Raw genomic sequence first — 17583 nt, 5'->3', positions numbered from 1 at the left:
AGGTCGACCAGACTCTGTGTAGTCGCAGGGAAGAAATCGTCGTGGAGATCTCAAGGGCGCATCAACGTCTGTCTTTCTTCCTGCCTTGTATCTCGTCTCCCTCCTCCCTCCTGGCTTTGCTTGACTGCGCTCCCTCTCCCCCTCTTCCTAACTTCTCTCCTCCTCTCCTCTCCTCTCCTCCTCGCATGTTTCCCCTCGCCGCAAACTCCTCCTATTCCCCGCCATATCCCTTTCCTCAACCTTCACCCCCCACCCACGGGGATCCCTCCAACCTTTATAGGTACCCCTTTTTTTCATACCGTAGTACCATCCTGGTGGGTACCAAGGTGGGAGAAGACCACCCACCCCAGGTCAGTCTGGGTTTGTGGCTCGAATGCTGACATTCGAAACTACCTACGTAAATGAGGAGGGAGCGATTAGAGCAGGAGCAGGAGGAGCAGGAGGAGCAGGAGGAGCAGGAGGAGCAGGAGGAGCAGGAGGAGCAGGAGGAGAGGGAGGAGGAGGAGGAGGAGAGGGAGGAGGAGAAGAAGAAGAAGAGAGCGGGGGGGGGGGGGGGGGGGGGGGAAAACTTTTCCGCATCTTTCTATCATAAACATTCGTACTCTAACCTACATGTTAAGCGCAAGCTTTCCTCCGTCGAGCCCTGAACGATCTACTTTGACCTTGTCAATCCGAACCTGGTTCGTTCAACTTCTCTTGAAAGATCGATTTGATGGATCGTCCTGATCTCAGTCATCAACGCATCCGATGGATTCAACACATCTACAACATACCAGTCACCATCGTGTCGATGCTCTCGCTCATCATAATGTTCTCTAATTTCAACTTCTCGATTTGATCCTGCAAGCATTGGGGATCAAAGAGCAGCGGAACAAGTAACTTCCTTGCACCTGATAATACTTGGTCATTTCTTCTTGGGTGGATTCAGCATTTCGCTTCTGTATTCGTGTTGGATCAGGTTCAAGAAATAGTTTCGAGGGTGCTACCTGTCTCTCGAGCTCCTTAGAAAGATACTCTTCGTGCCTGATGTTGTGACGTGTTGATGTTACAACCACCGCAATGAAGCTAAAGAGAACAATCCTCCCTTACCTCCTGGCTAATCGCAGCTCATTTCGAAGTCTATTCACCTTCCGTTCCTTCAGTGCTGGCAGAGTCTACCTCGATTTACCTCGTCATCCCCCTCCTTCTGCTTCTCCATGAAAGTCGACCGGATGGCGTCAAGCTCTCTGTGCAGCCTCAGCTTTACGTGGATCACAAAAGATCAGGCATGAGATCGAATCGCGCATAGAACATGTACCGCGTTCTCTCGGAGCACAAAGTTTTCATGCTCTTGCTGATCTAACCGATTCTGCATGGACTGAAACGTCTCTTCACTCTCACGCTTGGCCTTCTCCAGCTCGGCCTCCAGCTCGGCCTTGGACTTCTCAGCCTGCATTGTATGAAGCATAAGAGTGCGGGGAGGGATGATGGCGCTCATTACCTCCTCCATCCGTTGTCGGAAAGATTGCACCAGCTCCTCGTTGGCTTCAAGCTCCATCTGAAAGACGCTGTCTTGCCATGCTCCTTGCCTTCCACTAGGGCCCTCTTCCATCCTTGTTACACTCACATCCATCCTTCTTGCGTTGGTGCGTGAAGCCTTTAAGTCAGTGAGCTGTACCAAATTTGATGATGCTCGAGAAGTTCGTGTTTGTGGGCGGCTCTGCGGCTCATCTTGGTCACTTGTAGAGCTTGTTGCATCCAAGGAATCGTCAGATGTCACGGCCAATATCTCATCATTCTGAAAGGAGGACTGAGTAAGTTTGTCTCTAAGGGCTTGAAGGGAAATATTGAATAACAATGTCAAGTATACCTGGTTTGAACGAGACTCTTCGTTGAGAAGGCTGGATAACATCTTGACTTTTGCGGAGCATTTCTGATTGTTGATTGCTGGAGCTTCATCTGGTTGGGGAGGGGGGATCGAGTCCTCGCCCGGGCCCCTCAATGAAGCTGCCACCCCCATCAGCTGTCAGCTAGACTTCACGACGACCTCTCAGCGGCATGTTCCGTAAGTTCCCTTGATATCAGTGATGGTTATATCAGCCACCTCATCCCATCAAGACCATCCCAACGTTGAACCTGCATAGAACATGTCAGATCTAACTGAACCTTCCCCCTCACGAGTGACTTCAGTTGAAAACTGTCGCAACATCTCGTCAACTTCAAACTCCACGTGTGACATCACCTCTTACTGTCCTCCTCCATCTCATGTTCACAATACTCGGCTACGGTCTGCTCATGTCAACCCGCTGCGATCCCGTCACAGTAATCTCGTCAAGTTCAGCCCTAGCTAGCTAGCTGCATTGTCCGTTGACTTGTAATGACCCGAAGGACCGGTAGTCTCCCCACTCTTGTGGGGGACCGTATGGAAAGAGGGGTAGGGTAGTCCGAGGACATCTCTATCTATTTCAGTTCTATTGACTCCGATGGTTCGCTGCCTCTGCTCATGTCAGTATGTCTTTCTCTGGGGCGGATTTCTCTTGCCGCCCGCGGCAGCCGGCCGGGAGAGGGGGCTTTCCGAGGCTAACTGTCTTGCCGCAAGGTCCTCGCATGTCTGGATGCCGCTTCGCCGGTTTCACACCCGATCCTAGCATACAGTCTTCGTGTGCATTAAACTCGGTCTTGGCGTTCTAGTTACTTTTGGCACAGTGCAGGCTAACAAAGCCTGCGCCGCGTGACCCGGGAGTCCGAGTCACGGGCGAGTCAGCCTCACTGTCACCGTCAGGCTCTCAGTCTGTTCCCGGAGTCCGATACTGAGTTACCGGCCCGGCCACCAGCGGCCCCGCCCCCCCGGCTCAGCGCCTACCGTAGTGAGTAGGGCCGGGGCCGCCGGGTACCCCCCCTCGGCCCGGTACTCCGACAGACCGGCCGCGGGGGTCGCCCTGGCCGGTGGTTACCGTGAGTACACTCAGGGCCGCACCGTGCTAGTGACCGACGTACAGTTTTGAAAGTTTATAGGCGCCTGAGTGCCGCGGCCTCTCAGTGACTGAACGGTGCGGCAGTCACGGTGGCCCACTGTGGGCCCCCGGGGCCCGGGCCGGAGCGGCTGCCGGTACAGGAGGACACGTGACCGCGACACTTGCTGAGGCGAAGAGGCCGGGGGGCCCGGAATGAAGCGGTAGGATTTAAAAATGTTTGATAGCTGTCCCGGGGGCTGAGGGGAGGGGTACTTCAAAGCTTTACTTGACTTTGACTTGAGGGGGTGGTACGTAAACAGAGGGGGAAGGGGAGGGTAGAAGAAAAAGGCTACGGGCAGGGGTAGGGTACCCCGGGGGTTGCCAGTTGCGGAGCGGGACTGGGAGGTTGGCAGGTGCTGTAGGAACAAAAGGAGGAGCGAGGAGAAGAGTATCGTACCAGGAGAACGCAGACGCGAAGCAGGAGGAGGAACAGGAAGGGAAGATCAGACCCTCCATGCACGACTAGTGGAGCACGTGAAGTCAGAGACTTCTTTGTGATTGTGAGTTGCCCAGGGTTGAAGTTTTCTGTATGGACGCATCGAGAGGAAAACTTTAAGGATCAGAATCTTGAAGGAATACCGACCAGAATGGGTGTGATTCTCAGCAGAAAGAAGGAAGCTCCTCCTCCATTGAGGAGCAGACAAACAAGCTACGAGAGTGAAGTGTCGCAAGAAGTACCTGGTGACCTACTTGAGACTCAGGTCATGGACAGTTTGTGGAAGGTGATTTGCCATTTATGAACGAGGGACCCAAGCTGAGCTAACCATTTCTTTTAGGTTAAAGTAGGAGTTGAAAATGTAAATATGCGGTTCCATTCCATGGGCTTGAGAGAGTTTTCAACAAGGCTCAGATTGCAACCGCATGACTGCTATCGAGCGCTGAACACGTTCAAGCAATGCTCCAACAAAAAAGGGCACTTGATGCCTGCAAAGTTTGCGCGGATGTTGGGTTGGCCTTCGGAAAGGAACTTGGTGCTAAATCGTGTTATCAGTTGCTTTGACAATGACAAGGACGGCAACTTAGACCTGCGAGAGTTCATGATATTTTACAAGATGCACTGTGAAAGCGTAAGCCCAGTTGATGTGATGAGGTACTGGTGGTGGTTGGCTCTATTCACGGATGAGAAATTTTGTTGAGCGACAAGTCAGCGAAATTTGTTGAGAAAGATTTTGCAATGATTGCTTGTGATCAATCTGATACTCGATCTGGAATTGACAACGTCCAAGTTCCAGTGAGAACAGTTGCAAGGCTTATTCGAGATGTGCTGAGTAGCTGCCATGGAATGCACATACGCGGAGCAATCGAATATTCTCAGTTCATAACGAGGCCTGCCCCCTCGAAGATTTACATCAAGGTCCTGAAAAACATCCGAGCACACAGCACACTAGATTTGGATGGCTTGCTTTCGTTCGAAGACTTCTTCACGCTGTAAGATTTCTTGAACCTAATACTCCTTTGAACAAGCCGTGATGACTGTTTTAGGTGTCATACGGAACACCCTCCCTTCATGAAGATTTTCTTCAATCTCTTCCTGGATGTCCATCACGTAATCACACCATGATTGAGTTGATTTGTTTTCCACTAATCCTGATACAGTTACTGTTGGGAGGGCATGTGCCAAAAAATCCAACAAGCTTTGACCTCTTCGAACTTCGCTGCTTTTTTGATGGAAAGATGGGTGAATACGTGGACGGCTGTATACAACTTAAGGAGAAAAGGAGGGAAATAAGGATGGAGCAGGAATTGATGGATATGCAGTGGGTGCATGAATCATGATACATTAGTTGGATATTCTTGTTTATCATCAGTGTAAATGCCCGCAATGTGATGTCGATATGTTCGATCAGATGTTGTCATTTTGAATCTTTGAATTGTGAAATAAATCTGAATGATAAAGCTCACATCATCACGGTAGCTTCATACGGTCATCGAGTCTTGTCAGAGTCTTTGAGTCTTCTGATTCTTCTCCGCCCTTGCAGTCACCAGCCCCAGCCCGGTCAGCGTCTCACAACCCTCAGTCTCACTGGCTCTCAAGCCGCGGCCCGGTCCCCCCCGGGCCAGGGCCCCGCCGCTGGCAAGCCTGATTGAACGTGCCCGCAGCCAAGTGTTGGGGAGGCAGCGCCAGGCCTCTTTGTCGGCCGGCCGTTGATGGGCATGGCGGCCCTGGAGGAAGCAGGGTGGTGTGTGGCGCACGACGCCGCCAAGGAGGACGACTTGGAGCTCCTGTGGGTCTGCTGCTTGCTCGCGTGCTCGTCTGCTGAAGCCGAGGGTCTGATGTGGCGGCAGGGAAGCGTCGATAGAGGGAACAGCTGCACTTGCAAGGCGACACGTCGATGTTCCATCAGAATCAGGTAGGAGGAGGAGGAGAGACTGGATGTCATGATCACTGTCAGCTGGCAGGACTCACCCCCTTGCATGTGGCTGCTCTGTCGGGAAGCACCGAGTGTCTCTCCTACTTGATCATGAAGAGAGCCAACATAAGGCTGCGAGACCAGGACGGAAGGTTGCCCATCCACTGGTAGAGCAGACGAGCGTGTTGCTGCCTGTGGCGCCTGCTGCTGATCCTCCTTCAGGGCTGCAGATTCAGGTCACAAGGAGTGTATCATGCACCTCATCGCTGCAGGACAAGACATCAACGCACAAGACTGCAAGGGAAACTCTCCGCTGCACTTGGCTGCAAGGTCATGTGCGAGTGCGGCGAACAAGCTCTGAGAGCGCATGGCAGGAGGGGGAAGAGCGCGGTGTGTGAATACCTGGTGGAGATGGGAGGCGATCTCAACGTTGTGAACCATCGCAACTGGAAGCCGATCGAAGCAGCGTCTGTTCCCATCTACAGGTGACCAGGTCACATGTCAGAGCCATAGCAGCTGAACGTCTCTCAGGTATGTTCAAGAGATCATAGAGCAGTGGCTGGGCGCCGCCAACTCAAGTGATTCATCTTGTTTCGTTCGCCTTCTCCTCAGTTGCTGTCAGTCCGGCGCCAGCATGATAGGATAGAGCTCGAGGCGTTTCTTGACTGGTGCGGGATGAAAGAACAACTGCACTTGTTTGTGAAAGCAGGGTGAGTGATACATGTGACATGCTCTGACTTGATGTCTGAACGCTCAACAGATACACATACCACCGTCTGTTCGAGACCTGCCTTCCCATCTCTCTGAAAGCTCTGAATGCAAACGTCAAGTATGCGTATGAGGCCATGGCTGCCAGGGACTATCTCTTCTTCCTCGAATGCGTTCAAGTGAGTCTTACAGCGCTCTTGATCGTCGTGAGAACAGTCGTCAGATGCGCTCGGGACACGCTAAGGTGAATCCCTTTGCTGTGGCGGCGAAGAAGAAAAAAGCCATGGACGAGAAACCGATAGAGTCGAGTAAGGAAGAGCTCTTGTTCGATGAGAGCGAATATGTCCGGTATGATGCCATTGCAACGATCACGACTGAGTGAATCGACAGGCCTGTTCTAGACGAGGAGCGCAACTTCATGCAGGGCCTGCTGTCAGTGATAGATGAGATCAGCAAGACTGACAAGGAGAACTTGTTTGAAGTCATCAACATCATTCATCGACCAGGTTCATCATCGAGTGATCATGTCGCGATCGAGGATCGAGATGAAAACGTGAGATGTTTCTATCTTGACTTGAATGTTCCAACTTGACGTCACCTCAACAGCCGTTCGCCATTCCCTTCGTTGCGGGCATAGTAGACACCGGCTATGAGGGAGTTCCTTTCTTAGACTTCTCAAAGATGAGACAGCAGATCTGGTCGGGTCACTATCAGACATGGCAGATGCTCTTTCTCGACTTCCTCATCATGATCTGCAACACCTGGAGCTACTGCCGCGCTGTCTCAGGCGATACGAATCGCTTCTACCGCCATGCCGTTCACCTCGGGTCAAGGTTTGACATGCGGAGGAAAGGAGAGGGACTGACTGAGGTCTTCAGAGGCATCCGCGTCTTCCGCAAGCATCGCACAACCTTGACGAAGCTGCAGGACAAGAAGGAGGAGGAGAGGCTCAGGGAGCGACTCGAGCACCTGCCCTTCTGGCTGCGATGGACGCAAGCGAAGCGACTGAGAGGCTTGCTTCCTGATCAGTTCAAGGGGCTGGTGGCCGATGCGGAGGAGAGGGGAGACGAAAACTTCCTGCAGCTCTACGTAAAGCGCTTCCAAGACGTGGAGGAGGCGCAGAGGCACTGGTGAGCTGCGAGGGAGGAGGAGGGGAGAGGAGGAGGTGATGACGATGAGGTCAGGAACCTGCCGATCAAGTCCATGTTCGAGCTGGGACGATACGCGTGGGAGCGCGACGAGGCGACGCGTCGCTCGCACGAGAAGATCCAGGAGATGCTTCACTTCCTGGCCTCCAAGGACATCGAGTGCCACATGCAGCACCCGATGGAGGACCCGCGATCTGACGTGCATCTTCACGGGGGAGACCTCTCCTCCAGCTCCACTGTCGACTCCTTCTCCAAGCTCGTCGTGTGGCCCATGGATTTCTCCTCCATGCGCGACAAAATTCGAGCAGCGGCAGAGAACGATCACCACCTGAAGTATCCGGGCGACTACCAGCGGCTGGAGGAGGTTCAGGTCGACTGGCTCCTCTGCCTCATGAACGTCGTCTCCTTCCACCACGAGGCGCATGAGAGCGTCAAGCAGCGACTTGCCTCTCCGCAGAAGCCCCTCAAGCTCGTCCCCAAGGCTCCCACCGACCTGCACGTGAAGCCGTCGACGATCAGCACAACGAGCTGCGTGATAGGATGGAAGCAGCCGCATGCGAGGGAGGAGAGGCTTCAGTCGTTCATCCTCTTCCTCGAGACCTCCCTCCTCCAGCCCGTTGACTCCTCCCGCACCGGCTCCACCCCAGGGGAAAGACGCACCATCACCATCGACGTCTCGGACGAGCATGGCGCTGACTCCTCCCTGGGAGCGACGCAGGCAGGAGGAAGCCTCTTCCTGGAGCATCTCACGCCTCTGACCCACTATCAGTTCTGCATGCAGTCCATGAGCGAGCATGGGATCGCCAGCCCTCTCAGCCTCCCCGTCAAGTTCTCAACCGCCGCTGCTCCTCCTCTCGCCCCTCAAGACCTCCACACGCTCGACGTGGAGAGTTTCTTCGTGACCTTCAGCTGGACTCCCTCGAGGGACCTGGGGTCGACGGTGAGCGCCTACGAGCTCGAGTACAAGGACCTTCGGTTCGGCCGCCTCTTCCGAGGGAAGGTGACGTGGAAGGAGAGCTTCTTCTGCACCAGCCGCCTGGTGCTCACGGCGACGCGCGGGAAGCAGGTGGCAGACGCGACGAGCCTCATGTCCATCCCCGACATCCTCCTCCCCTCCATGCAGCTGAACGCGCGCATCCGCGGGAGGAACGAGGCCGGGTGGAGCGTGTGGAGCAAGCCCATGTCAGTGCGAACCAAGGCCTTCCCTTCCACCCCCCCCCTCCTCCTCGAGTGCGTCTCTGCCGGGAAAGACTTTGCGATCCTCGCGTGGATGCCGCCGGTGACGTCCAACAGTCCGTTCGGGGTGATCGGATACCGGATCGAGATGAGAATCAGGCGAGGGGAGCGCGAGGAGACGCGGACGGAAGACGTGTCCACTCAAGATCTCCTCCGTGAGATGCAGACCATGGGCTACACGCGTCGCCCCTCCTCCTCAGCACGAAGACCAGGGAGGAAGGAGGAGGAGCAGATTTCAAGCGCGTCTGAGGAGGATGCGGCAGCAAGCAGCGAGGAGGATCGGAAGGACTGGTGGGGGAGGGAAGGGTTCAGCGAGGCGAGCTGGTTCTATGCTCAAGTCCCGAGGCTCGTGCAGCAACGAGCGTCGATGCAGTATCCGGTGATCAGGAGCGACAACAACGTCATCCTCGTGCAGGAGAAGGTCGGGCAGGTCTGGTCGTGGGAGCGAAGCATCTTCATCCCTCCCTTCTACTGTCAGCCTTCTCAGCTCGCGCAGAGGACAGAGCGAGCACTGCAGGATTTGGTGCCAGCGGAGAAGGACGAGCGGTGGGTCGTGTACGCGGACGTCGAGGGCTTCCTCCTCTTCTCCTTCGTCCGCCAGTTTCGCTTCAGGATGTGCTTGAGCCTCGCTTACATCTTCGGGCTCCTCGTCGACGAGGCAGGCTGGGCCACCTCCTCCTCCCCTAAGACGGACAACGACAAGTCAAGGCTCAAGTCCGCGAGGCCCTGCAAGATGCACACGGCTGTCTCCGACCTCGTTCCCCATGACGTTCCTCTCGTCCACAAGGTCCAGGGCCTTGCCCCAGGCTCCTCCATCCGCCTCACCCTCTACGCTAAGAACGGAGCAGGAGACGAGTACAACTCCAGCAGCTCCCTCGGCTCCCCGACCCCCGAGCTGCTCCTGCACACGGACGCGCTTGTTCCTCCTCCTCCCGCTGACGTCACCGCCCAGGGCGTGTTGTGCTCTGCCGTGCTGGTGGAGTGGAGGAAGGGAGCAGCTGAGGTCTTGCACTACGAGCTCTCGTACCGGATAGAGGAGGAGGAAGTGGGGGTCAGGGTAGAGGCATACAGGGAGGGGTACATGATCGGCAACCTGCAGCCCGCGCAGCTCGTGGGAGAGATCAAGATTCGATGCGTCAGTGAGGTCGGTGCGGGACCTTACTCCCCTGCGTGCTCAGCAAGGACCCTCCCGTCCCTCCCGTCCCCTCCCTCCTCTTTCACTGTGGAGAGGCTCGACGACAACACAGCTCAGTTCAAGTGGAGCTACCCGGACCACGACGGGGGGAGCGAGATCGAGCTCTGGGAAGTCTCCGGCGTCTTCGCCTCCGGAAGGGATCTCAAGATCGTGCTGCCTTGCGAGGTGACTTGCTCCCACCGGCTGCCCTGCAGGCGCGACGATCAGCTGCTGGAGCTCTCGATGCGCTGCAGGAACAAGGTGGGATGGAGCACGAGGACAGTGACGACGCAGCTGGTGAAGTCCGACGGGTGGAACCACAACACAAGGGTGAGGAGCATCAGGATGGAGGAGAGGGAGGCTCTGTACCACGCGAACCTCCTCCTCCTCCAGCAGGCTGTCTCAGCAGCTCTCTCTGCCGAGCTGGAGGCCGAGAGAGCTGCCAGGCAGCCTGCCAGGGTCAAGAAGATGATGATGGAGGAGGCAGAGGCGACAGTCACGAGGGCAGAAGCCGCTGTGACGGCAGCGCTCGAGGCCTGCGAGGCTTGCGGGGTGAGCATGGCGACGTCGGAGAAGTACAGGCAGGAGCTGCAGGACGCTCGGGGGCTGCTGCATCGGCTGAGGAAGAAGCGGGCAAGGAGGTGGGGGGCGAGTAGGAGGGGAGTGAGAGTTTGACAGGCTGTCTTCATTGAATTAGAATCAAATACAAACAATCGTTGGGCCCTCCTTCCTCTAGACAAGATCCAAGTCTGTAAAGATGCTGTCTGTCACCGCCCCTCCTCCTCCCCATCCTCCCGGCCAGTCGTTGCTCGGCCCGCTCAACATGCTCGTCCCCGGCTCGACGAAACCGACGTCAAAACCAACTTCTTCGACAACTTCTTCAGCTGCCGCCGCCGCCATTTCTTTCTCTGCGAGAGGAAGTGAGGAGATAAAAGTGAGGAGATACAAGCAACGAAGAAGGGGGGGGCTGAGGAGAAACGAACAAGAAGAGGAGGGGGGGGGGTGGGGGGGGGGGGGGGGGGGGTTCACCTTGCGCCGCCTTCTCTGCCAGCGCCTTCTCGGCTGCGATCTGCTCGGGGCTGGCGAACTCGAACCTTAGCCTCTTGCGGGGCCGGCGCTTGACTTGCTGGAGGTGGCGGGAAAGGACCCCCTGAGGGAAGTCTTCCAGGAGGAGCCAGGGGTCCAGCTCGAAGAGTTGGTCGAAGGAGCAGAGGCCCGTGCCAAAGACTCCCGTCTCTTCCGCGTAGTTCCAATCGTGAGGAGCCTGCCTGACGAACCCTCCGTTGGTCAGGCTGACGCCTCCTACCGGCAGCTCCAGGCTGAGATTGGAAGCAACGAGCCGGGGGAACTTCATCCTCAAGAGCTCCTTCTGCGCCTCGCTGCGGAACCACTGGCCCATGGTCTTGACGACGCCGCGGCTGTCGCGCTGAGTGAGAAGCGAGTCCCTGCCTGAGCCCGCCCTGTCGAGGATGAGCATGGCAGTGCGATAGACGCCATCGCCCAGCTCATATCCGAGGAGAGTCTTGCAGGAGAAGACGAACTTGATGCAGTCGATAACGGACTTGAGAGTCTCTCGCGACTTGTTCTGCGGGTCCTCGTCTGGAAGGTACACCAGGCTGGCACTCAACATCTGAAGCCTCAAAATCAACGCTCGCTGCAAAGACCCCACGTTGGGCTGGGATGACGAGGCACTTTCAGCACCCTGAGCCTCCAGTGGATAATCGTTGCGGAATTCACCAGAGTTCGCCTGGTCCACCAGAGTGTTTATCAAGGAGATCAGTTTGGAGATACAATCTTTCCTCAGGCTCAACAGCTGCACCGAAGCTCCGTCCCGATCTTGCTGGATGTTGGGCAGCAGGATGCCGTACCTCTCGATGACGTGAACCAGCGCCAGCTCGAACGAGGCAGTATGCTCGTTGTCATCCACAATCTTACTCCCTCTGTCAGCGTTCAAGGAGCTCGGGTGGATGAAGTCCCTGAAGAAGCTATCGATACCCATGTTCGCCTTGGCGATCGGTTCGCACGACATGACGGCGAGTACGATACTCACCATCTTCTCCTCGAACCAGCCCCCGCTTCCCATGAGCTCTCGGTCCTGGAAAGACTGTCCCATAGCCTTGGCAAAGTCCAGGACACGAGATACATTCCGAGGAGACCTCCAGAGCTGAGCCAGCAGCATTTCAACCACATGATGCTCGATGATCTGATCTTGATTCCGCAAGAACGCCTCGTTCAGCTCGTTCAACTTGTCGTCAGACAGCTGTGACTGGAAGTTGTTCACCTTATCCTGGTCCACTGCAGGATGAGACGCCATAGCTTTCCATCCGTTCGGCTCAGGCATGTTCTCGGTGAGGTCGGCAAGTCCTCCTTTCCATGCGTCGACCAAGATCCTCAACTCTATGCAATCGTAATGGAGCGACCAACGGCCAACACGCGCAATGACATCTTGAACAGCAGCAAGAGGTCCATCTCTGCTTCCGTTGCCCGGAAGGAAAGTGAAGTAGCGGAATGGAGAGATGACGTCTGGTGCTGTCCTGAGTGTTAACATACAAGCTTTGCAGCAGTCCTTGAGGAAAGAGCGCGGATCATCACATAAGATGATCCGACAGAAGCCAGGGTCATGAACGACCTGTCAAGTATCAGCGAGTTCAAACAACCTCCACGAATTACCTGCTGCATGCAGGTGAGAGCAGGTTGCTTCCAGTCTCTTTGATCTATAATTTGTACAAGATACTTTAACATGATGTATACGTCCGATAAAGTCGGCTGCGTCTGCCTCAAAACTCGCAATTTCTGCCAGTCTATCCGGATCATCATAGCCGCTGCCCCTTTCCGTTTGTCAGTAAGTAACATCTCCACGAAGTTGAGGAGTAGTCTGGCTAAGTGAGGGTGTTTGCCATTGACAACATCTTCAAGCTTGGCTTTGACCTGCTTCTCAATATCCTCCCATATCAGAAGACCTTTGGCGAGTAGGCCTCCTACAAATGCCAAGGTAGCATCTTGTCTCAGTGTCAGATCGGCGTCATCTCCTACCCTAGATTTAGGGTTTGGTAGACTGTCAGGAGTGGCAGGAGTTAGAGGCGTCTGCGGTTGTGGAGTGTCAACAGTGGACGGAGAAGTATCCTCTGAAGCTGCTGGGACAACCGCAGTCTCATACATCCGGTCCATCACGATGTTCAACGCAATACGCGCCAAGTGCATTTTCCCATAGTGATGTTCCAGTGCAGCGAGAAGGCTTAGCATGGAAGAAAGAGCAAACCCGGTGCAACCGAATCTTTTGGCTATGATGTCAGTGTCTCACAATCTCAGAGCGTCGAGAAAACCCACCTGTAGTTGCTCCGAATCTCTTTCAAAGTGCCGTTCACAGCACACCTTAGGATAGCTGCTACGAGAACACTGTGACTGATGTTCGCTTCTGCAACATGCTTTTTGATCTGCTCCGCGACCTCCTGAATCGTATGCCCTCCAGAAAATATTCTGCCAACAAGGTCAGAAAGTTCCGGTCGCTGTTCTGCGGCCTTGATAGACTCCTAGAGAGAAGCAGGTCAAACAAAATAATTCGAAACCAAGATTTCCTCACTTTGAGTTCAACATCATCGACGTTTGCGTGTACGTCAGGACGTTTGGTTGGTTTGTTTTCTAGTGCGTCTTGCAGTAGCTGGCTGACAGCACTTGCCTTCGGTCCCAGAGGCGATTTTAAGCCGGTCGTTTTAGCAGTCATCTTCTCTTCGAAGCTCTTGAGGTCTGACTCACTGCCATGTCGGATCATTGCAGAAAGCAGTTCAGAGATGCCCATCGCAGCATTCTGTTTATTTGAGGCCTCGGTCTTCAGCAAGGCAGTCAACGACAGATCAAAGACTCTAGAGGCGATGTCCAGTGCTCTGATCGTCCGGAGGTGACTGAACATTGTCATCGCTGCAAGGGCTGAAGGGAAGTTTTCAATCAGCCATTCGAGGAGAGCAATCAGGCATTTCAGATCTCCCGCACACTCCAACAAGGTGATCGCTCGATAAAGTACTTCATCTGTCAACTTGAGATCCTCTGGAATGTCGCTGGGCTCGATGAGCTCAAACTCCACACTTCGTGTCCTGTCGGCGATGTACTGAATGACAGACGCGATGTGCCTGCACAATTGAACTCTGACATAGAGAGGAACTTCCAGCATGATCTTGTAGAGAGATGAAAACAGTATGGAAAGACCACGGGATGACAATATCTGTTAATCAGATGTAAGGAAATGCAACGTAAAAACGAGTTCTTTTGTACCCCATCAGTAAATGCGTCAGAGTAATCATGATGTCGTTCGTGCTGCAGCCAGACAAAATTCACTGACTCTTCCCATTCGATTGCGTTGATCCTTGAAGGGTCAAAACGACCGATCTGCAAGAGCTGTCAAAACAGATGATATTGCAAAACCCATTTGCGAATACCGCTTTCAACTCAGCTGCAGCGTTCGTGAATGATTCCAGGATCTCCGTTCCCGGCGTTGTTTTCAATCTCTTCTGGTCTAGGTCAGAAGCTGACCATGATAAGAACCTGTACACAAGAAAGTCATCGCACGACGTAATACATACTATCGCGTCGTCGCGATACCTGACAATCTTCAGGGCGTAGAACAAAGAGCATGGACCCATGTCCATCACACCGATGCTTCTCAACAAGATCCGTCGTTGACATGAATCATGCCTTGCTTCGGGATATGAGGGAATGTTCGCAAGCAATCTGTGATGCTTTCGAAACTTGTTCTCAGGACTACTAGAGTTGTTTTTCTGGAAAGCCCCTCTTGCAATCAACCCGAAAATCCACATGTTGTGATCAAATACTCGGTTTCGAATCAACTCTCCAATCAAACGCTCCAGAGTATCCATTTCCGGCTCTTCATACCCAGATTCAGGCTCGAAGCTTTCCAGGAATTCCTCAATGTAGGCATGCAAGGAATATTCGTTCTCATCTGTTGTATCCATCTGCATCGGTGATGATGCTGACTCGTTCTGACCATCTGGACTGTTGCTTTGAGTACCACTCTGAGAATCATTATCCTTGATGTCGATTTTGAAAAATTCTGACAAGTTTTGGTCTAGGCCTTTCAGAAAGCTTGCTGCAACATATACAGCCTCAGGAACATGCTCTCGATACCTTGAGACAGCCCATCCGCAAACAATTTTGACAAACGTTCTAGCTTTCCGGTGCTCTTCAAAGACAACTTGCCACGTACTGTTCATTGCTGGTTTAATCCATGTTTCGCGCAGTCTCGTCATGTCACAAGCTGATCGCCCGGCACAGCATTTGTCGAGAGAATCGATGAGATCTCCAAGGACCTTCCCAGGACCCAAGTCATCCCACAGGCTCTTCATCTTTCTTTCATGCTCGACCCAAGGCATCGCAACACTTAACCATGAGGTTGGGGTCTAGTTGAAAAAACATTAGAAATCTTTCTTGCAAAGAAAACAAAGCTTACTGATGTGAAGGGATCCTTTCTCAAGGCCAACTTTAATCCATTGAAATCGAACAGGTTGCCATCAGATCTGGGGAACTTGATAGCATCTGATTCTATCAACCTCCACGCGGTCTGAATTTCAGGATGCAAGGATATGAATGCTTCCGGGCTCATCAGAAGTAGCGATTTCACCAGCTTTTTCAAGTTGAGCAAAAGCTTTGCAGTCGACTCTGTTGCAGATAATAGGTTGCTTGGATTCCCCCCCATCAGAATGCCATAGGTGGAGGCCGCATTAGCAGCAGCAGCCGCAGCCGCAGCAGCTCCAGGCAAGAGAGAGGGGTTGAGATTTTGAGGCTGATTCATCGATTGCTGAGGCAGCTGCTGCAAATTCTGACCTCTTGGTCCTGGCAAACCAGTTTGCATGGGAGCACCATACATCTGCTGCGGGGGCTGTGATGGTGGAAGCTGCTGGGCCGTTTGCGGAGTAGTCTGAGGCTGCTGATTTTGCGACCCCTGAGGTGTTGGCTGCTGTTGCTGAGCCTGTTGAGCCTGCTGGTATGCCACAGCAAATCCTGGAGTTCCTGGAAGGAATACACACTCCCGCATGTAACGATTCACGCAGACCCGGATCAACTCTGGTATTTCTGTCCTTAGGCGGCACAATTCGGGGAAAATATTTACAATGAGAGGTAGCATCAATTCAGCGCTCCATGAAGTTTCAGTCAAAGGATCTTTCACAGACTTTTGAAACTCATCAATAACCCATTTCATGTAAATGATTCGGTTGAGTATGCCTTCATGGTAGCACCTGCACGTAATGTAAATTCACAATTCATCGGCGATACAAGTCTTGTGATCCTTACCAGTCAGCAAAACGAACAACATATGCCCACTTCTTAACCAAGCTCTCAACCTGAGAGGACAGATTAACGCCCACTCTTTTGGTGTCTGATGTCGTACCTGGATCCCAGTTTCGCATTCACCGCGACTCTTTGCAAACTTTAAGAAGTGATCATGCATGTATGAGGTCATAGTTTCAGTCCACGCATCAGTCAATTTTCTCTCCATATTTCTGTCTACTTGTTCGGTTGGCACTTGCGAAGTGGCGTCCATGTATTGCTTCAGGAGCGTCACTTTCACAAACCAGACTGCTCGCAGGAGAGGAACTTGAAGCTCTGTCATTCGATTCAAAAGCTCCTTCGCACGAGGGTTGTAACTGCTGTTTCCGCTCACGTACGGTACCTGTCAAAGTATCAATACCAAGGAAAATATGACCACGGTGATTCAAATTCACCTGTTTAGCTAAGTCTTTGAGAGGTTCTTCACAGGCTGCAAGGCTTTTCAACCAATTCATCAGTGTGTTTTCTCCCAAGTGTTCCGGCTCCGGAAACAAGGAACATTTATGCCGCACACGGCGAGGTCTTTTGTTGGACTCTCGCTTTGGAAGCTTCAGCTTTTCACCTGTTATTAGTAGATGTCAGAATTCGCTGAGTACTTCTTTAGATGATTGACAGCGAGAAGAACTCAAGGCATGCTGTGGATGAAAACTCACGCAATGTTTCAAAGTCGTGTCTTCCAAACTTCTCTTCCATACTGCCATGTTCGTCGTTTCTTTCGGACAAAGGAGTAGTGGAGGTCCCAACAGCATAGAGTCCTGCAGCTGGATCGCAGTATCCTTCTCGCAGACGTTTATCCGTAAGCTGATCTTCTTCTGAATTTCCGGTTGCTATTTCAAAGTCCGGATACCTGGAACAGGAGGATAAGTTGAGAACGATTCCAAGTTTCAGACAAATTGATCATTACCCTAGCTTGCTGTTCAAAATTTCCCTTCCTGCTGGAATCGCTATTCTAGCAGACTCCAGCTGTTGTCGAATCATATCCGAGAAGTCCTTAGGCTGGTTGACTGCGACAACTTGATCAGGATGGTTTTTGATCACGGCCCAGAACACTAGGACTGAAGACAAAAGAGAGGGAAGCCTTTTCGCAATCACGCCAAAGTCTACCTGCTTGGACAAAATTTTGCATTGGACGATTTCTCGACATGTTGACGAATTGAATGGACTGGCCACAAGTAAGGCGAAAAACAATCAGATCATGTCAGTACCTAAGCGTGAGATTCAATCGTGATATGCAAATATGAACGTGCAATTCGGGGGAAACGGCACCGATTCTAATGCACGTTCACGTCGTTGCTGTTCCTACATATCCCATGCATCGGCAATTCTGATATTAAAAACAGCCAATAATCAGGAAACGAATCTTTGTCCTCAAGAATTCAGGCAATCATTCTGCAGCATTACAAACAAGGTGTAAACTGCAGTCAAAGGCACAGTGGTTCGCAACGCTGATGGGAAGGGCAGTTACACGCGAAGCAAGTGCACACAGGGAGTTTGAAGAAATCCACTTGCGCGTTTAGCCGTAAAGGATAGAGCATGAAAGAACGAGTGAGGTCAAATATATCATACACGCAGCAAAAGGAGGAGACAAACGAGGATGGGAAGCAAGAGAAGGAGTAGGCGAAGTCAGCAAGGGCATA

The 17583-nt window shown here is 53.1% G+C and overlaps 4 protein-coding genes across 4 annotated transcripts; 2 read left to right on the top strand and 2 right to left on the bottom strand.

Moving 5' to 3' along the window:
• Nucleotides 1-666: 666 nt before the first annotated feature.
• On the bottom strand, nt 667-1591 carry GUITHDRAFT_132939 (hypothetical protein; the record flags this gene model as incomplete). The annotated part of the gene is made up of 8 exons (XM_005840098.1): nt 667-722; nt 774-840; nt 891-938; nt 987-1023; nt 1090-1127; nt 1169-1240; nt 1298-1429; nt 1481-1591. 8 exons carry the CDS (start codon nt 1589-1591, stop codon nt 667-669), a joined length of 561 nt encoding a protein of 186 aa, XP_005840155.1.
• Nucleotides 1592-3344: 1753 nt separating this feature from the next.
• GUITHDRAFT_150335 (hypothetical protein) lies at nt 3345-4886 on the top strand. Its single transcript, XM_005840097.1, has 5 exons — nt 3345-3715; nt 3770-4095; nt 4131-4421; nt 4476-4539; nt 4590-4886. Exons 1-5 carry the CDS (start codon nt 3581-3583, stop codon nt 4767-4769), a joined length of 996 nt encoding a protein of 331 aa, XP_005840154.1. The 5' UTR covers nt 3345-3580; the 3' UTR covers nt 4770-4886.
• Nucleotides 4887-5326: 440 nt separating this feature from the next.
• GUITHDRAFT_64457 (hypothetical protein) lies at nt 5327-5833 on the top strand (the record flags this gene model as incomplete). The annotated part of the gene is made up of 3 exons (XM_005840096.1): nt 5327-5511; nt 5567-5674; nt 5719-5833. The coding sequence occupies 3 exons, from the start codon at nt 5327-5329 to the stop codon at nt 5831-5833; spliced, it is 408 nt and encodes a 135-aa protein (XP_005840153.1).
• A 4509-nt stretch (nt 5834-10342) lies between these two features.
• Nucleotides 10343-17090, bottom strand: GUITHDRAFT_100881 (hypothetical protein; the record flags this gene model as incomplete). Its single annotated transcript, XM_005840095.1, has 16 exons — nt 10343-10518; nt 10640-12239; nt 12281-12694; nt 12755-12884; nt 12938-13140; nt 13191-13826; nt 13877-13990; nt 14041-14146; nt 14204-15018; nt 15069-15855; nt 15911-15960; nt 16008-16289; nt 16342-16508; nt 16600-16793; nt 16851-17001; nt 17051-17090. The coding sequence occupies 16 exons, from the start codon at nt 17088-17090 to the stop codon at nt 10343-10345; spliced, it is 5865 nt and encodes a 1954-aa protein (XP_005840152.1).
• Nucleotides 17091-17583: the final 493 nt, after the last annotated feature.

The sequence above is a fragment of the Guillardia theta genome (assembly GCF_000315625.1).
Source record: "Guillardia theta CCMP2712 unplaced genomic scaffold GUITHscaffold_6, whole genome shotgun sequence".
Taxonomy (NCBI): Eukaryota; class Cryptophyceae; order Pyrenomonadales; family Geminigeraceae; genus Guillardia; species Guillardia theta.
Note: the sequence above shows the minus strand (reverse complement) of the source record. Positions and strands in the feature narration are given on the sequence as shown.